The sequence below is a fragment of the Erythranthe guttata genome, chromosome 14 (assembly GCF_056151865.1).
Source record: "Erythranthe guttata isolate IM_541 chromosome 14, IM_541, whole genome shotgun sequence".
Lineage (NCBI taxonomy): Eukaryota > Viridiplantae > Streptophyta > Magnoliopsida > Lamiales > Phrymaceae > Erythranthe > Erythranthe guttata.
In genome coordinates this window covers 8926222-8944584 of record NC_142546.1, presented here as the reverse complement: position 1 = coordinate 8944584, position 18363 = coordinate 8926222, and the positions used below count along the sequence as shown (strand labels likewise).

General features: G+C 36.6%; 1 protein-coding gene across 1 annotated transcript; it reads left to right on the top strand.

Annotated features, from left to right (window-relative positions):
- On the top strand, positions 1-3543 carry LOC105954605 (translocon-associated protein subunit alpha). The gene is made up of 8 exons (XM_012978269.2): positions 1-327; positions 1065-1226; positions 1347-1397; positions 1647-1735; positions 2436-2513; positions 2619-2822; positions 3087-3158; positions 3254-3543. The coding sequence occupies exons 1-8, from the start codon at positions 261-263 to the stop codon at positions 3302-3304; spliced, it is 774 nt and encodes a 257-aa protein (XP_012833723.1). The 5' UTR covers positions 1-260; the 3' UTR covers positions 3305-3543.
- Positions 3544-18363: the final 14820 nt, after the last annotated feature.

Sequence of the window (18363 nt, the reverse complement as noted above, 5' to 3'; positions counted from 1 at the left end):
TTATCTCAATTGTCCGAAATTAGTGTTCTTTATATTTTCACATTCACCTCCAAAAAATAAAATAATTTCACCTTAACCCTCTAAAATATTAAATTTACACATCTCGTCCCCCTGAAAGGATTTCCTTATTTTACCCTTCCTGTTTCATCTTTGGTCCACGCAATAAAGAGGCTCTCTCTCTCTCTCATCTCTCTCTCTCTAGCTTCACTCAAAACTGATTCTCTCTTCTGTCATTTTAGGGCAAAGCCTGCTATAAAGAAATGAAAATGACAATTAGGGCTTTTTTGATCCTAACTCTGCTGCTTCTCTCCTCATCTTTCCTACAAGGTATGCATCTCAGATCCAGATCCATTTCATTTTTTCAACGCTCAATTTTCCAGTTTTTCTATTTGCTTGATTTTGTTTTTTCCTGGGCGAATTTTGGATTAAATTTTTCAACATTGGTATTTGATTTATTTCTGTATCTCCGTAATCATGCATATGGACGCAAATTTCAATTTGCTGCGTGAATTTAGATTTACCCGATCGGATCGAGGTCAATTTGCTGTTTGAATTTAGGATTCTGTTCTTAGTTTGGATTCTGATGGTTGTCCCCCCCCCCCCCCCCCCCCCCCCCGATTTGCTTTGACTGGATTTTTTACGTGTTTCGATTTTTAGTTTGCGATTGTGTGGAATTGATTCGATGCTAGAAACATATGGAATTTAAAATTTATATATTATTCAGCATTGTTGAATGCACGCTGATGATTTATTTAATCGCCCCTCTGCAACTGGAATGTACCTAAATTTATTGGAAAAAATGTCTATATCGTAGCCAGAAACATTTGTTGCATTTATGTATAAAAACTGTTTGCTGACTTTTATCGTCAGTTTTCAGTTCTTTTAACTGATCTATTACTGACCCAGTGTAACGCGGAGTTGATTTAATCGTTTCCTGTTTTTATTTTTTTGAAATGTAGATTCAAATTTTACATTAATGGATACTGAATTTATCTTAAGCATGCCATATTGGAAACTCGATTGATATATGCTCGTTAAATTTTTTATTTTTTTTGGGTTGATAGTTGCAAGATGTGAGCCAGATATTGATGCAGACGTTGATTCGTCTGAGGATGGAGGGGATCTTGGGATTGTTAATGATGATGTACAAGATTTTTCTGGGGGCAACTTTAGCCCAGCTGCTGGTGTGGAAACCGTTTGCGTTTTTCCCAAAAACCCCTCTAAGTGTAAGTTTTTACAATTTTAGTTTTATTTCTATATCTCTATTCTGAAATTCATCGTACCTCAATTTTCGTCTATTATAATTAGATTTGTGTCTCAAACTTGCCCTTTTTTCATTTTTTCAGTAATATCAGCTGGAGAAGAAAGTGAACTTCTTGTTGGAATAAAAAATGATGGTAAGCCTTTCTTGAATGACTCTGGCAATATTTTTTTTTTTGGTATTCATGAAACCTAGTTAATTATTTTGCTCGTGTGTACTTCTCTTTAAGCTGCCCCCCATTGATTTTGTGTCTAAATTTGTCAGTATGGCATAAGTTGTAGTAGTATGTTCTTCAGTTACTATTCTTGTTAGGCATATGTTAGTTGTTATTTAATCATAAACTCGTGGATTTTTGTAGAGCTAATGTTTTCGATAATCATTGCAGGGCAATCGGTTATAAACATTATCGCAATCCAGGCCAGTGTATATCTTCCATTTGATCACCACTACTTGATTCAGAACCTCTCTACCCAGGTATTTCTTGCTGACTTTCTTACATGATGTTTGTGCTGTTAAAGTTTTATTCCAGATCTGTGCTGTGTACATTAACCAACGTTCAGAAGTATAAATTCATTCACCTCACTACACTATGTGGTCAATTATCTTAAAACTATGTTGAGCTTCTTTAAATTAATGATTAAACTCATTCAGTAACGGGCCAATGTCCTAGCTTCTCACGAGCATTTTATCACCCGTCTTATCAAAAAATTTACCATTCTTTGACATAATAAAATTATAAAGAAAAAAACATTTTGTTTTGGCTTCAAGACCGAATAGTTTGATGTAAAAGTAACTCATAGGTATTCTCGCCTTGGGAGTTGGTACTCCATAAAAAATATAAATGAATTCTAAAATATGATTTTCTGTGGCTGGAAAGGAGTAAGATAAATACTGGAAATTGATATGCCATGATGTTTTTCCTTAGTAGCATCTGCTTTATTCCCTTCACTTGGTGGTGAGTTTTTATGATTCTTTAGTCAGTGTTGCATGTTGCAAATGCTTATTATATATTACCGTTTCTGATGAGTGCTAGTTGTAAGAGGTCTCCTTGTTTCCCCTCACACAGAAAAGATGGATCAACAAGTGCCGTGTACATCTAAAAATTTATTTTCCTGCTGACATGATAATATTTTTCAATATTTATGAGAATGATCGATATATTTTGTTTTACTAGGCTTTCAACAATGCATCAGTTCCTCCATCAGCTCAAGCAACTTTTCCTTATATATTTGGTGTGAGCAAGTTCTTACAGGTAAGCTTGTTAAACTGTAGAGCTATACCATTCAAATATCGTACTACATCCTTGTATGAAGTCATTTCATGATTTTTTTTTAACATATTCTTTTTTGTCGTACAGCCTGGTGCTTATGATCTTGCGGGGACTATTGTTTATGAGATTGATCAACAACCTTACCAGAGTACCTTCTACAATGGAACAATCGAAGTTGCTGAAGTAGGCGGTCTTCTGAGCGTTGAATCAGTTTTCTTGTTTTGCCTTGGTGTAGCTCTTCTTGGTCTTCTTGGAGTTTGGGTTCGCGGCCAAATTCAACAACTGTCAAAGGTAATTACTCTTTTTGCACTTATACTATGTGTTCATAATGCTGCGGAAGTTGCAAAATGTATCACATTCCAAGTTTCCTCTATATTTTTCTCGCTACAAAAATCATTAAATAATGCTGGTGATTGTCGTATAGCTATGGAAATATTCTTCGTAGCGGTCAATATTAAATACAGTCTTTGAAACTACCACATTTTGGTTTGACTTGTAATAAGATTGAATATGCGGTCAAAGCCTCTCGAACTAAGGCATTTGTTTAATGTGCAGAAAACGAAGAGGGTTTCGAAGGTGGAAGTTGGAACCGGAACAACTGATGCCTCGATGGATGAGTGGTTGCAGGTTCGCACGAATATTAACACTTTAAATTCACGACTCTATTTAAAATGAAATATTGAGTTTATTCTTGACCACCTCTGCATCTATATAATGTTCAGGGTACTGCATATACTCAATCTCAGTCCAGCAAATCAAAGAAGAAGAAGTAGATGAGTATTCGCTAACAGTTGACTGTACGCAAACACTGCAAACAATGGCAACTATCCTTGTAAGAAATCTCGGGGGTTAAAACATACGAGGAAAGATGAAAAGCTCAAGTAGATTTTTCTAATTTTTTTTTTTTTTTACATTTATATTTCTTAATAGACTAATCTGGAAGTGAGCTTCCAAAAGGGACAGTTTTGTCAATTTCTCGATTAAGTCGTTTAAAAATTCCGAGCTTGTTAAATCGTCGTGTTTAGTGAATTAGCGAGTATCGTGTAGCGTCGGATTAAATATTGATGTGGCCAGAAACGTGTTAGAAGTTAGAACACATGGAAAGCAAAAAACAATATTAAGAATAAAAATTAAGATTCACACACACACACACACACACACACACACACACACACACACACACACACACACACACACAAATTCGGTAAGCACTACCGTAGTCAGTGTGTTTGATAGGAAGATCTGATTGAAGCAGTGCTTATTGGCTCAGTCAGAAATTTTGGATTATTCATTCAGTTGTACATTGAATGCATTTATGACTAATTTATCCCCAATAAATTTCACTATCTCAAGTCTCAACCCATCTATCTTTTCTTCTATAAATTTCTTCCGATTAGATAAGTTGTATGGGTGTGTCTGCGTGATGGTGCAAAAATGTAAAATAGTTTTTATAATTTTTAAGCTAACGCAAATTTAAATATTTTATTCTTATGTTTTCTCAATAGATCTTTTTATTTGATATTTTTTATTTATATTAAAGTAATATATTTTCCTATCTATATGTGTCATTAATGAAGAATTAGTATTAACTCAGTTATATTGATTTTCATCAAATGAAACATGTGATCTAATGAATTAAAAAGATTATATATTTAGTTATATATTTTTTTTATAATTCAAATGGTAAATAAACATTTTATTAACAATTTTTAAGGACAATGTAGTAAAATCACACTATTCAAACATAATAAGCTTTGAGTTAACAAACAAATTTAATTGGCTGGTATTCAGCGTTCAAACATCTCTCTTACTCATTCAGATGTGTATTCAGCATTCAGCGTTCAACACTTAATTCTATCAAACATAGCCATAGTTTGTGTGGTTTCGGGCAGGTAATACAGTTTGTGCTGAATGAACCGTGAATTTAATTAATTGACACCACTAACTAAAATTGGGATAATTTGACAAAACCCCCCATTATACAAGCATTATTACATTAGGCCCAAATTTATTTGTCATTTTTAAGATAAATTCAAAAGAGCTTTTATTAATTAAAAATCCTTAATTATCACTATTATACCCCTAACTAACTAATATACGTATTTTTAATATCTGTTATTAGAGAAGATACATAATATCTTCTATATAAATAGTTTAATGAGCATTTTCCCAATTAATTCCACCATTAACGCTTAGTAATTGCACATTTCCATTTATGTGGAATCGAAATTGTAACTCACATAAATAATCATCTCTTTGTGTCATTGGATAAGCGGCGGCTGTGCAGATTCGCATGGTGGTTTTCGGCTCACATGAGAATTTGAGATGAGTTATATGTGAGGTTTTGTATTGATTTACGTTTGACAGTAATTTGTATGTGTCTGGTGCACTGTACACGTTGTGTTGATGCTTAAACAAATGTAAGAGAGATTTCTGCACACAGAGTGATTTTTGTACACAGTGATTTTCGCGCATAGAGTAGTTTTCGCGCACGGAGTGGTTTGTCCCATCCCTTATCAAATCCATGGATTTTGACCTTCCCATATTATTGAATCCACTATTGTACAAAGTGACTTTTGCCGTTTCCACTGTAATACACGTCATTTTTTTACCGAAAAAGCTTGTGTGATGTTGAACTAATATATGTATATTGTTTGCCCTAAAGAGAAGAAGTTTTTGTCCAAAAATAATAATTGATTTTCCTACAATAAACGTGAAGCCATTGATGCAGTATTTGGAGATCAAGAGAAAAAAGATGAAATGTATTTTTGAGATACTGGGAAAGTTGGGGGCGAGATTTGTGGAGAGATGGAGAAATATTGGAAGTCTTTTGGGGAGAGAAATATTAGGAGGATTTTTAGGTAACGTGATTTTGCAAGGGATTCTGCATTTAATTCACCATATTATTTATTTAAAATAATTATCTAACTAGTGGGGGTATATAAGGTTTTTTAGGCTCAATAGATTTATGTTAAATACCAATTACAAATTAAAGATTTATCAAGAAGTAAAATCTCGGGTATTTAACAAATAGCCCAATAAAATTAATAGTTTAACTATATTTTTGTTGGAAGTGGATAGAATACGAAAGTATGATATAATTATTGTTCAACCAGGATATTATTGAGAAATCACACTTGATACAAAATCTTAACTTCAATTTACAGTAGAACCTCGATAAATTAATACCCGATAAATTAATAACCTCGCTTAAATAATAAATTTTCCCGGTCCCGACTCGGGGACAACGTGCTAAATTAATAATTCGCTAAATTTATAAGATAATACACATTCGAAAAATTTAAGAAGCCCCATATAATATATAAATTAATAATGCATAAAAATAATTCTTAAATTACTTGGTATAGTACATATTTTATAGATCTATGAAGCGTAATACAATATAATTTAATTGTTGTTTGTTTCTTTTTGAAGTTCACATTACCATCAATCTCGTCCCTCACTTTTTTTAACATGGTTAGAACTTTCGGTATTGTTTTGTCATAACTCAACATAAAATCGTTATACATCATTGCTGCTTTAAGAGCTTCCGTTCGTGAAACGGGCTCTATAATGCATTGATCTAATGATACATTGAATAATATACACGTAAAAAAAAATGTATTTATTGAAAATAATAATAAAAGTAATTTCATATAAATTAATAATTTATTAATTAATGTATAAATTAATAATTATTAATTTATCGATAAGTTAATATTTCCCTAAATTAATGAAATTTTGATGGTCCCAACAATATTAATTTATAGAGGTTTAACTGTATATGTAACTAGAGTCTCACCGTGTGATACGATTAAAAGAAAACATAATATAAAAATATTATAAGTTAAGATATTGGGAAAAAAAAAAAAAAAAAACCCACACCGGATCAACTTTACTTGGCAAATAATTACCAATTTAACATAATATGTTGTAGGCCACATCAAAATGCTATAGATAACTAAAATTAATGGAATCGAATTTTGGCGCAATTTTATACATCCAAATATTTCTCGAAATAATAGACGGAGACATTACGAGAAAACCGAACATTATTCAATAGTTAACATGTTTCATGTTCATACCCCTAATAGGTTGTTCCAAACAATAATTAATTGTCAGTTTATATTATATTACATTTTATTTTTTTAAAACTAATGGTATTGGCGGGTTAAACCGTCTAAATTAGCAGTTTGAACTGTATAACCCGTCGATTTGCCGCCCCTTTGTTTTTTGAATAATTATAGTTTTTTTAAGAAACAAAAAAATAAAATGATAAAATAATAAAATTCAAAATCGTTTGGTGGCGGTTCAAATCATGAATTGGGCCATATTCGGACCGTGAACCGGTATATATATGTGATGCTGCTCCAAAATGTTGGGTCAGCCCAATGGTCTTGAAGCCCACAGTTCTCCTAAGTCCAGGAATTCTCAAGCCCAATATCGAGAATGTCGAGAGTCCTTGCCACGCGTCCGAGGTAGTCGAAGGGATCGCTCCACTCGTTAACCTACAAAACAGTTGAAAACACTAGGTGACACGCCGGGGGTGGCCCGACGATTGTCCTCCGACGCTCAAGTCAGAAAACTATCACAATATAAACAAATAATATTAATTAATTGCCTAAATAGTGCTTACCTTATTATATGAGTTAAATCACATATTTATAGGTGATGGAATATGGAGACTTCTTGTAGAAATCCGATGTGGGACAATATGTTATAACTAAAATCCTATTGAATTTTAGTAGATGTGATAATTGGGCTTTTATTATTAATTGGATTGATTTGGCCTTTTAGGCCAAAAACCCAATTAAGAATTAGGCACATCATTAAGCCCCCAATCCCAGGTTGGGCCACGGCCTCGTGGACCTGCCTGGGAGTAAATAAGAAATGGTCGCTTGAATACGTATCTCCCCCTTTTTTTATGTTAGGAGAAAATACCGAAATTGCATTTTATCTTTTTCGGAAAAAATTGCCAATGGCTAATTTGTTTTGGAAAATGCTTCGAGACTTCGTGAATTGGGAGTCTGTTTTTCTTCAAGAACGAGAACTTAATTTATCTTCCTTAATAGGTGATATCCATTGGCTTTAGTGCTTAATCGGACTCGCGCATTTCCTAAAGAATGAGTTTTGCTTTATCTTTTCCGGTGAGACGGTATCCCTTGGCTATATTGCCTATTGAGAGGTTCGACTCTCGTAAAGAATGAGCTTTACTTTATCTTTTTAGGTAAGACGGTATCCGTTGGCTTTAACACCTAATGGGAAGTCCATTTTTGAAAAGAATGAGTTATGCTTCATCTTTTTCGGTGAGACGGTATCCCTTTGGCTATATCCCCTAGTAGGAGGCTCGACTCTCGTAAAGAATAAGCTTTTACTCTATCTTTTTTGGTAGGACGGTATCCCTTGGCTTTAACGCCTAGTGGGAAGTCCGTATTTTTGTGAAGAATGAGCTATGCTTTATCTTTCTAGGTGAAACGGTACCCCTTGGCTTTATTGCCTAGTGGGGAGTCCGTATTTCTGTACTTGGCGGTTGATCAGACCCTCAAGTTTTTTATGTGGGAAGTCCGTTTGCCTAAGTGTTTTATACGAACTTTTATGGCAGATCAGACTTTCTTGAGCTTTAGTTGCTCTATTTTTTGGAGCTCTAGGAGCGAGAAACCAAGGTTCGAGTTGGCCAGACCCTTTGTGATCCTTGATATCTTCCCATTTAGCTACTTTTTGAATCTGTTGAATTTTTGTTAAATCGATTGTCAATGCTCTGCGTGCAGAAGACAAAGGGTTGATGTAGAAATTACGGCGGCGGTATCCCACCGGCTAAAATAGTTTATTAATAATCTTGCGGCTGGTAGTGTGCCGCCGATTTATTACATAATTGGAAATATTGAGCGGTGCGGTATGCTAGCGACTTATTACCTGATTGGAAATATTGCGCGGGACGATATGCCCCCGACTTATTGCTGAAAAGAAATTACATGGAGCCCGCGTGGGGCAATAATAAATATTAAGTAAAGTATTTCTTCAGGATTGCGATTGTTCTAGGAATTCGCTCAAGTGCCCATCTTGGAGAAGTCTTTCGAGTGATTGCTTAAGCTGAAAGCACTCCTCAGTAGTGTGACCCCGATCTCTGTGGTATTCACAGTAGTTATCCGACTTTTGTCGTTCTGGATTCTCATTCATCTTTTTCGGTGGTTGAAGAATACCCTTCTGCTCAGCGATGATCATAATGTCAAGAAGTTTATCCTTGAGGTGAGAACTTCCCGAAGGTGCGATTTTCGATGGGATGTCTCTCTTCTTCTCTATTACAGTTGTGGCTTTCCACATCGCGCTTTCATTTAAGGGGTACTCTCATCTCCGTGATCTCCTCAATCCGTATGTACTTTCCAGCGCGGTTCAAGAGCTCCTCCAGGGTCTTAGGGGGTCGGCCCGCGATGGACTCTCGAAAACGAACATGCTTCAAATTTTGTTGTAGTATGCCGGCTAACATCTTGTGAGTAACGTGGCGCACTTCATGTACTGCTTTGACAAATCGTTGTATGTAATCTCTGAGTGGCTCTCCGTCTCGTTGTATGACCTTGAAGAGATACGATCCAGTTTTGGCACATTTCTTATTCATTGAGTCGTGGTTAAGGAAATGTGTCGCTAGTTGGTCCAGATTGTCTAAGGACCCTCCGGGCAAGCCGTTGAACCAAACTTGTGCCTGATATGTCAGCGTAGTCTGAAAAATCTTGCAGTAAGCTGCGTTACTGAGGCCGTAGAGGTCAAGCTTGGCGTAAAAGTTATTTAAATGTTCTTGGGGATCTCCGGTCCCGTCAAATTGGGGTAGATTGGGGATCCTAAATCCGAGGGGTAAGACTTCTTCCATAATGGCAGGAACAAATGGGCTTATTCGAGCGGGGAATGTTTCAAAGCGAGCGGTCGTTGGCCTCGAAGCTTTTCGTCGAGGTCTCCTTGAGTTACGGTCATCAATGCCATCACGACTCATTTTCTTTTCAGATTGGGAATATCTACTTCCAAATTTATTTCCAATAGAGTCTCTATGGCGATAGGAGCGCTCGCTATTCCTGTCGTATCGTGATTCGTGGCGTGCCACACCCGGCCGAGAAGAAACACTTCTCTCTCGACGGCTATGCGCCGCTCTCTCCCTTGGAGGAGCCCTCTGCCTCAAGGGGCGTGGTGACCGGCGACGAGCTTCTCTTCGAAGGGGGCGGTTCGATGATGGGTTGTGATGAGGCGATTGGTGGCGAGCGTATCTTCGAGGCTCACGATCTGAGGATGCGCTACACTGAGGCGAGTGGTGGTGAGCCTCTTCGAGGAGCTCGTTCAGAGAAATAACTTTGGCTGTCGAGCGATACTCTTTTAAGGCTTGTAATTCCTCTGCAGTCATCTAAATGACCGGCGCTGAAGATCCCGCAAGGTTGGCCGCTCCCGTCGTTCTCTCCCTTCGAGGCGGCTCTATGACTCCAGCGTTACCTTGAAGTGGTTGGTTGAGATCGCCTTGACCACCTTCGTTGGCCGCTCCCGTAGTTCTTTTGGTTCGAGGCGGCTCTAAGACTCTACCGCTCTTCGGGGCGGCTCTGAGACTCCGTCGCTTCCTCGAGGCGGCTCTGAGACTCCTCCGCTCTTTGAGGCGGCTCTGAGACTCCGTCGCTTCCTCGAGGCGGCTCTAAGACTCCTCCGCTCTTCGAGGCGGCTCTGAGACTCCGTCGCTTCCTCGAGGCGGGCGGCTCTAAGACTCTTCCGCTCTTCGGGGCGGCTCTGAGACTCCGTCGCTTCCTCGAGGCGGGCGGCTCTAAGACTCTTCCGCTCTTCGGGGCGGCTCTGAAACTTCGTCGCTTCCTCGAGGCGGGCGGCTCTAAGACTCTTCCGCTCTTCGGGGCGGCTCTGAGACTCCGTCGCTTCCTCGAGGCGGGCGGTTCTAAGACTCCTCCGCTCTTCGAGGTGAGTGGTTGGGATCGCCTTGATCCTCTTCGTCATGACACGTGATCTAGTTTGTCTTCCCACAGACGGCGCCAAAATGATGCTGCTCCAAAATGTTGGGTCAGCCCAATGGTCTTGAAGCCCACAGTTCTCCTAAGTCCGGGAATCCTCAAGCCCAATATCGGGAATGCCGAGAGTCCTTGCCACGCGTCCGAGGTAGTCGAAGGGATCGCTCCACTCGTTAACCTACAAAACAGTTGAAAACACTAGGTGACACGCCGGGGGTGGCCCGACGATTGTCCTCCGACGCTCAAGTCAGAAAACTATCACAATATAAACAAATAATATTAATTAATTGCCTAAATAGTGCTTACCTTATTATATGAGTTAAATCACATATTTATAGGTGATGGAATATGGAGACTTCTTGTAGAAATCCGATGTGGGACAATATGTTATAACTAAAATCCTATTGAATTTTAGTAGATGTGATAATTGGGCTTTTATTATTAATTGGATTGATTTGGCCTTTTAGGCCAAAAACCCAATTAAGAATTAGGCACATCAATATGTATATATATATTAGGTACGGAACACCGCGCTTGCGCGGTGCCCAGTCGTCATATTCGTACGCATCGATCGGTTATTACGATGGGGTTTATGATGCGAACGCACGATGTGATACTGTGTAATCCCCAAAAGGCTCTAAATTTATGGTTAATGTACTTAAAACTGAACCAAAAACGCGAATTTAAAAAAAAATCAAACAAAAAAACCTTTAATCGGCTCTCGGGCGCCTTTCCTTTCACCCAGTCAGTTTGGAGGACACGCATATCCGCCATTGCCTATTTCACATCGAACACACCGCCGTCATTGAGGTAGCCTTTATCGGAATGCAGAAAATTAATTACTCATTAATCAGCTTTCGTTAACACATAAACGAGTTTGTATTTCGACAATCATTTGTGCAGCCGCAAATTCCCTTGCTCCTAAGGGAGTGGACCCCACACCACCCTATATAGACAACTTCAAATTGTCACTTCCCATCGCCACATTCGAAACAATTAACCTAATCGTAAAAAAAAGATAAAAAAATGCAGCCTAAAAATCGATATAATATATATCACACGAATTCATTAGCTTATTTTTTTGAGAAGGAATGAAATTTATCGTGTTACCATTTAATGACGCCACAAAATATTTCGGCAGCCTCCAATTATCCTTCACACATATATACTCCAAGTCCTGAGAATATAATACACATTATTTTAATTTAATTATTTATTTATTTCTCAAAAAAAATAAAATAAAAAACAAATTTGTATATGAACATAATAATTTACTTGACATGAAGATCTACCGGGGAGAAAAATGTCAGGTGATTTTGTTTGCTTTGTGGATTTACGGTTGTCGTGATTTTCATTCTTCAGCAGCAAATGACTCTTCCTAGATAGGAATGATTCAATACATTTACGAGCTAAACCAACTTCACCACCTATCGAAATATACAAATTTCAATGTAATTCATTAAAAAAAAAAAAAGCAAAATCGACAAAAGATGACAAAGACTGCGAAAAAATGGCGTAAGGTTCCTTATTCGTTCAATGGGATCTTCATATAACGCATATTCATCTTCCATAGTGCACATTTGGGAACACTGCCGCGACATATATAAACTACGACACAATACTTATTACATTATAAATTTAATCCATTTAAATTGAAAAAAAAAAACATTACCAGTTGTTGCCTTTTTTCGATAAAGAATTGCCAAGGCATTCTACAAATCCTCCGAATCCCGCACGTTTTTCACTTCCGTATTATTCGTCGCCTCAAATTGAACAAGTCAATTCTCTTTTACAGCAATCCCAGTTTGATTAGGGACAAGATTTCCAGGTCATCATATTCCTTTCTTGCATTCCTATCCCAACTAATAATCGGTGAAATCTTTGGACATCCACGCAAGAGTTCCATTTGTTTCTGCATTTAAGATTTTTTCCCTCTAATCGGTAATAAACCCGTTTTAGGAGAATCCACATTGTCACATTTTTTATCTCGATTTCCCATAACTGACTACATTGAGTTCGCCGCCATAGAACTTAACGGTTACACCTACTTGTTCAACACTACACTTCGATTTTGCCCTCTTAAAAGGAACATCAACTTTAACAATTCCATCGAATCGTGCAATAAGGACTGCAAGAAAACATGCTACTATTGAATCATTCTCAAAATAAGCAAACAATCAGAATTTGCTACAGGTTAACATATGGACGAGCTTAAAAAAAACCACACTCCCTCCAAACTATATAAGCTAATTTCAGCAGCAAAATTATAATGCATGAGATTTCATCAAAGAACTATGAATGAAGATTACTTTGTACCACAATGTTGCAGACTTGTTCCCATGTATCGAAGAATTACTCCATAGGTCACGCAAATTGGCCACTCCTACATAAAATAATTTTTTTTAATGCATTTACGTATAATATTTCATAACTTGTAGAGAAAATAGAAATTGAATTGAATATAAGACACAATAAATTAAATAGCTCGAAAATCTTCTCTTCTATTCTTGCCTCACCTTCCACTGTAAGTTTTGTCAGTTCCCCATTGGTGGTAAGCGAATATGGTCTCTGCAATAAATCTTTCCTGAAATAATTAAATATCAAAAGATTGTAGAAATCGATTTAATCAAAATTGGAGAAATTTATCTCATATCTACAGAATGACCTTTACTTGTTCTCCCATGTATATGTTGTCGCTATTTGATTGAATAATAAAAGTTTAGTATTACAACTATCCAAAGCTTAACTGCAAATGAGTCCAAAATTTCAATAAAGATACCGAAGAACTCGAAGAACCAAAACTGAAGCAGCAATCTATGACTAACAAAAAGGTAACGACAAACAAATTGTCAACATCATCTATAGTTCACAATTAGAATAAACATGCATAGATAAATTGCTTTCATGAACTGCACTAATAAAATGAAAGTAAAATCCATACGTATCTAAACGACACTGCCGCGCCACCGCCGCCGGCAAATGAAATTTGTACAGAACAAACTGAAAACAATATACCAAATAGAAAAACACTTATGAAAAGATATAAACGCGCAACAAGACTCGGAACATGTAAGCTTCATTGTATCATCTAGTTGGGGGGAAAGTCATTCCCTGGTTTATTTTTTATTTTTTATTATCTGCACTACCAACTATAACATGTATCCACTGAGAAGTTAATTTAGGCAAATTTCAGCAGTCTTAGAGCATACTCAACTGAGATACCTCCAACTTGAATAGGTTTGAGCAAATGACAGCAAAATGCATACATTTCAGCAGCTTATTAAGAAAATCTCATCAATACCATCAATGCAGAACACCGTCGTAGCAAATTCTCCGGTACTTATAATCGACCGCAGCAAATTCATAACAATTAGCACTTAATTATTGGGTAAAGGGAATCATGATAAGTGAGTTTACATGAATTAGTATAAAACATTTCAGAAAATAAATTTCTCAGTAACCAAAAAAAAAATGTTGGAGAAGATGAAAAAATTCGCACATAAATGTAAACAGTATCATATGTTTGAAAACAATTCGCACAACATTTCAACATTTTATAATAATTTCACACACCAAAAAAAGGGGAAGAAAGAGAAACTTGGGAGACCAAATGCTACAGTTATTCAGTGTATATGTATATCTGCAGAACTTGTTGGAGAAGATGAACATCCAATCCAATGATCTCCGTCCAAAAATTACAAAACCACGGTAGAAGAAGAAAAGATTAGTCAACAGTGAGGAATGCGTACCTATAAATAAATGATTGAAAGGAAAAAAATCAAAAAAAAGAAAAGAATGTTAAGTTTGTAAACTACGAAAAAGATTAAATGACAACATACTCCCGGAGGCGAAAAAGATAATGGAAATGGAAAAAAAATGCACGCACACAACAATTATTTATGTTCTCTCTGTCTAATGTTTCCCATGTCATAAATTGATTCATTTATTTTTACATCTCATCACGAATCTCTTCATTTTTCGGTGATATATTGATCCATATGTATTTATTTAGTTTTGAATTATTATTCTGCATTTTCTGATCTTTCTTGTTGTTATGTATGTGTACCAGTGGAGATGGCTCATGAGCTTGATGTTGGTAAACATGGTTATGCATGTGACTATCGTTTATTCGCCGATACCACGCATGTTGTGTTTTTCAAATATCGAGTGAAACCTAACCAAGTAAATTATGTGTTAGATGTTAGTGTTTTGTTCATCGTGAGGAAAATCAACGGTGAAGATGAGATCATCGGGTCGGAGAGGTACACGACTGATTTGTACGCACCCGATGAACCCAATTGCGAGTTGACTTAGGTTTTTAAACATCGTCTTGAGTAATATTGGATCTCTGAAGAGCAACTTGCCGAGTTCAAGCAGAAAACTATTCGATTTAGCAAAAGAAAAGGATTCCGATCCCAAATCACGCGCTCTCAACAACATAATTGTTGAAATCGACGTTGTCACACTGTGGCAAGTGGGGGGGAAGATTGACGCAACCATGAAAAGGGCGATGAAGAAAGAAAACCTGCTGCCATTGTACATATGGCCCTTTGAATCGGTAAATGGTCATAGACCGGTGTACGTCGCCAGACCAGGGGTTACTAATGTTTCAAAGTTTTGTTGGATATGCCTAGGAATCGGGTTTCAGATCTCTATAGTGCGTGGAAGATGATGAGGATTTGTCGTCTTTGTAATGACGGACCGAAACCGAATTTGTGGAGTCAAATGACAATCATGGATTGTTCTAAACGTGCGTATCATTCCAAATGCATTTTTCGACAGCTGTTATTGACGTCCAACTATTGCCCTTCATGGAATTCACAAGTATATGATCCTCGCGTTGTTTTTAATAAAGAATCATCTTCTCAGGTAATGCCCCTTGTCCTCTTTGCAAGTTGAAATTGTTTTTTCTCCGTTGCAAAAGTCTTCTTATGTCGATAAGTATGATGTCAAGAGACGCACTAATGTTGTTTTCTTGTTTTAGCAAGCAAGTGGTGGTTCAAGCAGCTGCACTGACTCCTCAAGTTGATGATTGAGAAATTTGACAAGTTATGAGCTCCACTTTTGCTGTACGGATGTTAATGGAGCTACTAATATTTTCGCTAACATGGGGTAGTTATTTCGAACAATCTTTTTGAACGATGTTTTGATGGAGAATGTTAGTAGGGGAAGTAGTTTGGATTATGATGAATGGTGTTTTTTTTTTTTCGTTTTTCTTTTTTGTTGTATCCAGAATTGTGCTAATTAATATGAAGAATGACCTTTTGTTGTTTTGTCAGCTTCCAAATGCATTATTTGCTACTCTTTAGAACACATGATTTGTTATTGTTCATGGTGCTAATAATATTGAACTGTTTTAAGTCAGATCAAATGCAAAGAGTTGTTTTTAGGGGTTGTGTGATTAAAAAGATGGATAATTATAGTGTTTTATTAATATTAAGTATTAATAGTGCAAATAGTTTTTTATTAACTATAAGTTGGGGTTGTGATAGAGATTGTACTTCTCGGACCATTATTATCATATAAGTATGTACCCAACAGCAAAATGTACGAACCCTGGAACCATTATTATCATATAAGTACATACCCAATAACAAAATGTACGAACCTTGGAATATAAAGAAAATTACGAAAAAAAGCTCCCTTTTAATTAAACTTAAAATATAATGAGGAAATCAATAAGGCGGCGGTTATATGCAAACCCATTTTTTTATTAGTTCAAACCCACATAAAGGAGTTTATTAGTTCAAGCCCGTAAATTAACCTAATTTTATTACATCAAGACCAAAGAGGTCCGATTCAATCGTTTAGGTCCGAGAAGTACAACCCCTCTCGGACCCTAGACAACCAAATTTTTGTTGAAGTAATTAGAGCCATAATATTACTACTTCAAAATCAAAGTTTTGTGACAGGGAATATTAGAGAAATTAATGCAAGTCATCATACAAATTAGTTTTTAGAATAGTTCTATTTAGCAAACCGCCGTTGCATATAGCAAAACTAGATAGCTGGATCATGCATGTTAGTCAACGTCCTCCACGATTCCTTCTTCCTTCTCAATAACTTCATTCCTGGAAATACAAGAAATAAGAAACATACAGTCAAATTTCGATGATTGTATCAATCTGATTTGCAATGGGTAATAAGCATTCGTGTAAGTTTTACACATGTGTTTGAAATTTGTATACCAGACAAGAAAAATAAACAATCCGTTTGAAATTTGTATACCAGACAAGAAAAATAAACAATCCGTTTGAAATTTGTATACCAGACAAGAAAAATAAACAATCCATTCAAAAGGTTAATCAGTCAAATTAAAACAATAACAAATCATTTACCCAGTAAAAGCTCGTTCCATTAATGCAACAAATATAATAAAAATAATAATAAACATGCCGAAATGGAAAGAACATACAACCTGTAGCAATAGTCGACCGGTTAAGCATCAAAGACGGGAATCAAACATTTTGGGCATAGTGGCTGTACACACAACTTCTCAGCCATGCATCGTGGATGGAACATATGTCCACAACGAGGGAGCCGAACAAATGGATCCCCAACATACAAGTTCCCCATATCTCTACATTTTTCGGAAGCGCATTCCACTTTCTGATCATACATCGTGCTATCAATCATCATCCTTGGTAACTTTGCGATAGTAAAAAGAGAGGCAGGGTTGGGAATATTTCTGAGTGCATCACCTGCTCTACAAAATGGTCATAGGGACATCGGAATCATATTTTGGGCTCGGACCCCCATGCATGGAAGATCCTCGGATTGCACAAATGTGGTGACCTCCAATTTTCCATATATCCGGAATACACGGCGATCGGCATCAGCAGAAGCAATGTTTTGACCAAATAGCAACGCATCGTTAACAAATTCATCTATTTGATCTTCTGTCATCCTATAATCTTTAAGCCTATAGCTCAACATCATATGCAATTCCATTTTTCTACCCATGTGAACACGGGCCTCTAGTAACTCTTTATCTATAAACGAACTCTCACTGTTCCCTCTTTTGATAAAAAACATACTCTCAATCTCATAGTAAATAGATTTCTGCCCAGGAAGAAATCTCATATAATCATCTTCATTTCTGACAAGGATATTTTATTCGAACCGGATTCCGAGCTTCAAATATCAATTTTTTTTTAATTTTTTTTTAGTGGTTGACTCGGACCTTTACTACCGGTTCACGGTCGAACAGGTCAAACCGGCTTGTCCAATTCATGTACTTGGTCATCTGTCATTATATATTCTTTAAGCATGTAGCTCAACATCGAATGCAATTCGATTTTTCTACCCATGTAAACACGAGCCTCGTCTAGTAGCTCTTTGTCTATATATACGAACTCTCAGAGTTTCCCTCATTTGACATAAAATAGACTCTCAATCTCATAGTAAAAAGATTATGTCCATGAAGCAATCTCATATAATCATCTTCATTTATGTCAAGGATATTTTATTCGAACCGAATTTCGGGCTTTAAATATCAGTTTTTGTTATTTGTTGTTTTAGTGGTTGAATCGGACCTTTACTACCGGTTCACGGTCGAACAGGTCAGACCGGCTTGTCCGATTCATGTACTTGATTATCTGTCATTATATATTCTTTAAGCATGTAGATCAACATCGTATGCAATTCGATTTTTCTACCCATGTAAACACGAGCCTCGTCTAGTAGCTCTTTATCTATATATATACGAACTCTCAGAATTCCCTGTTTTGATATAAAATAGACTCTCAATCTCATAGTTAACAGATTTCTGTCCAGGAAGCAATCTCATATAATCATCTTCATTTAAGACAAGGGTATTTTATTCGAACCGGATTCCGATCTTTAAA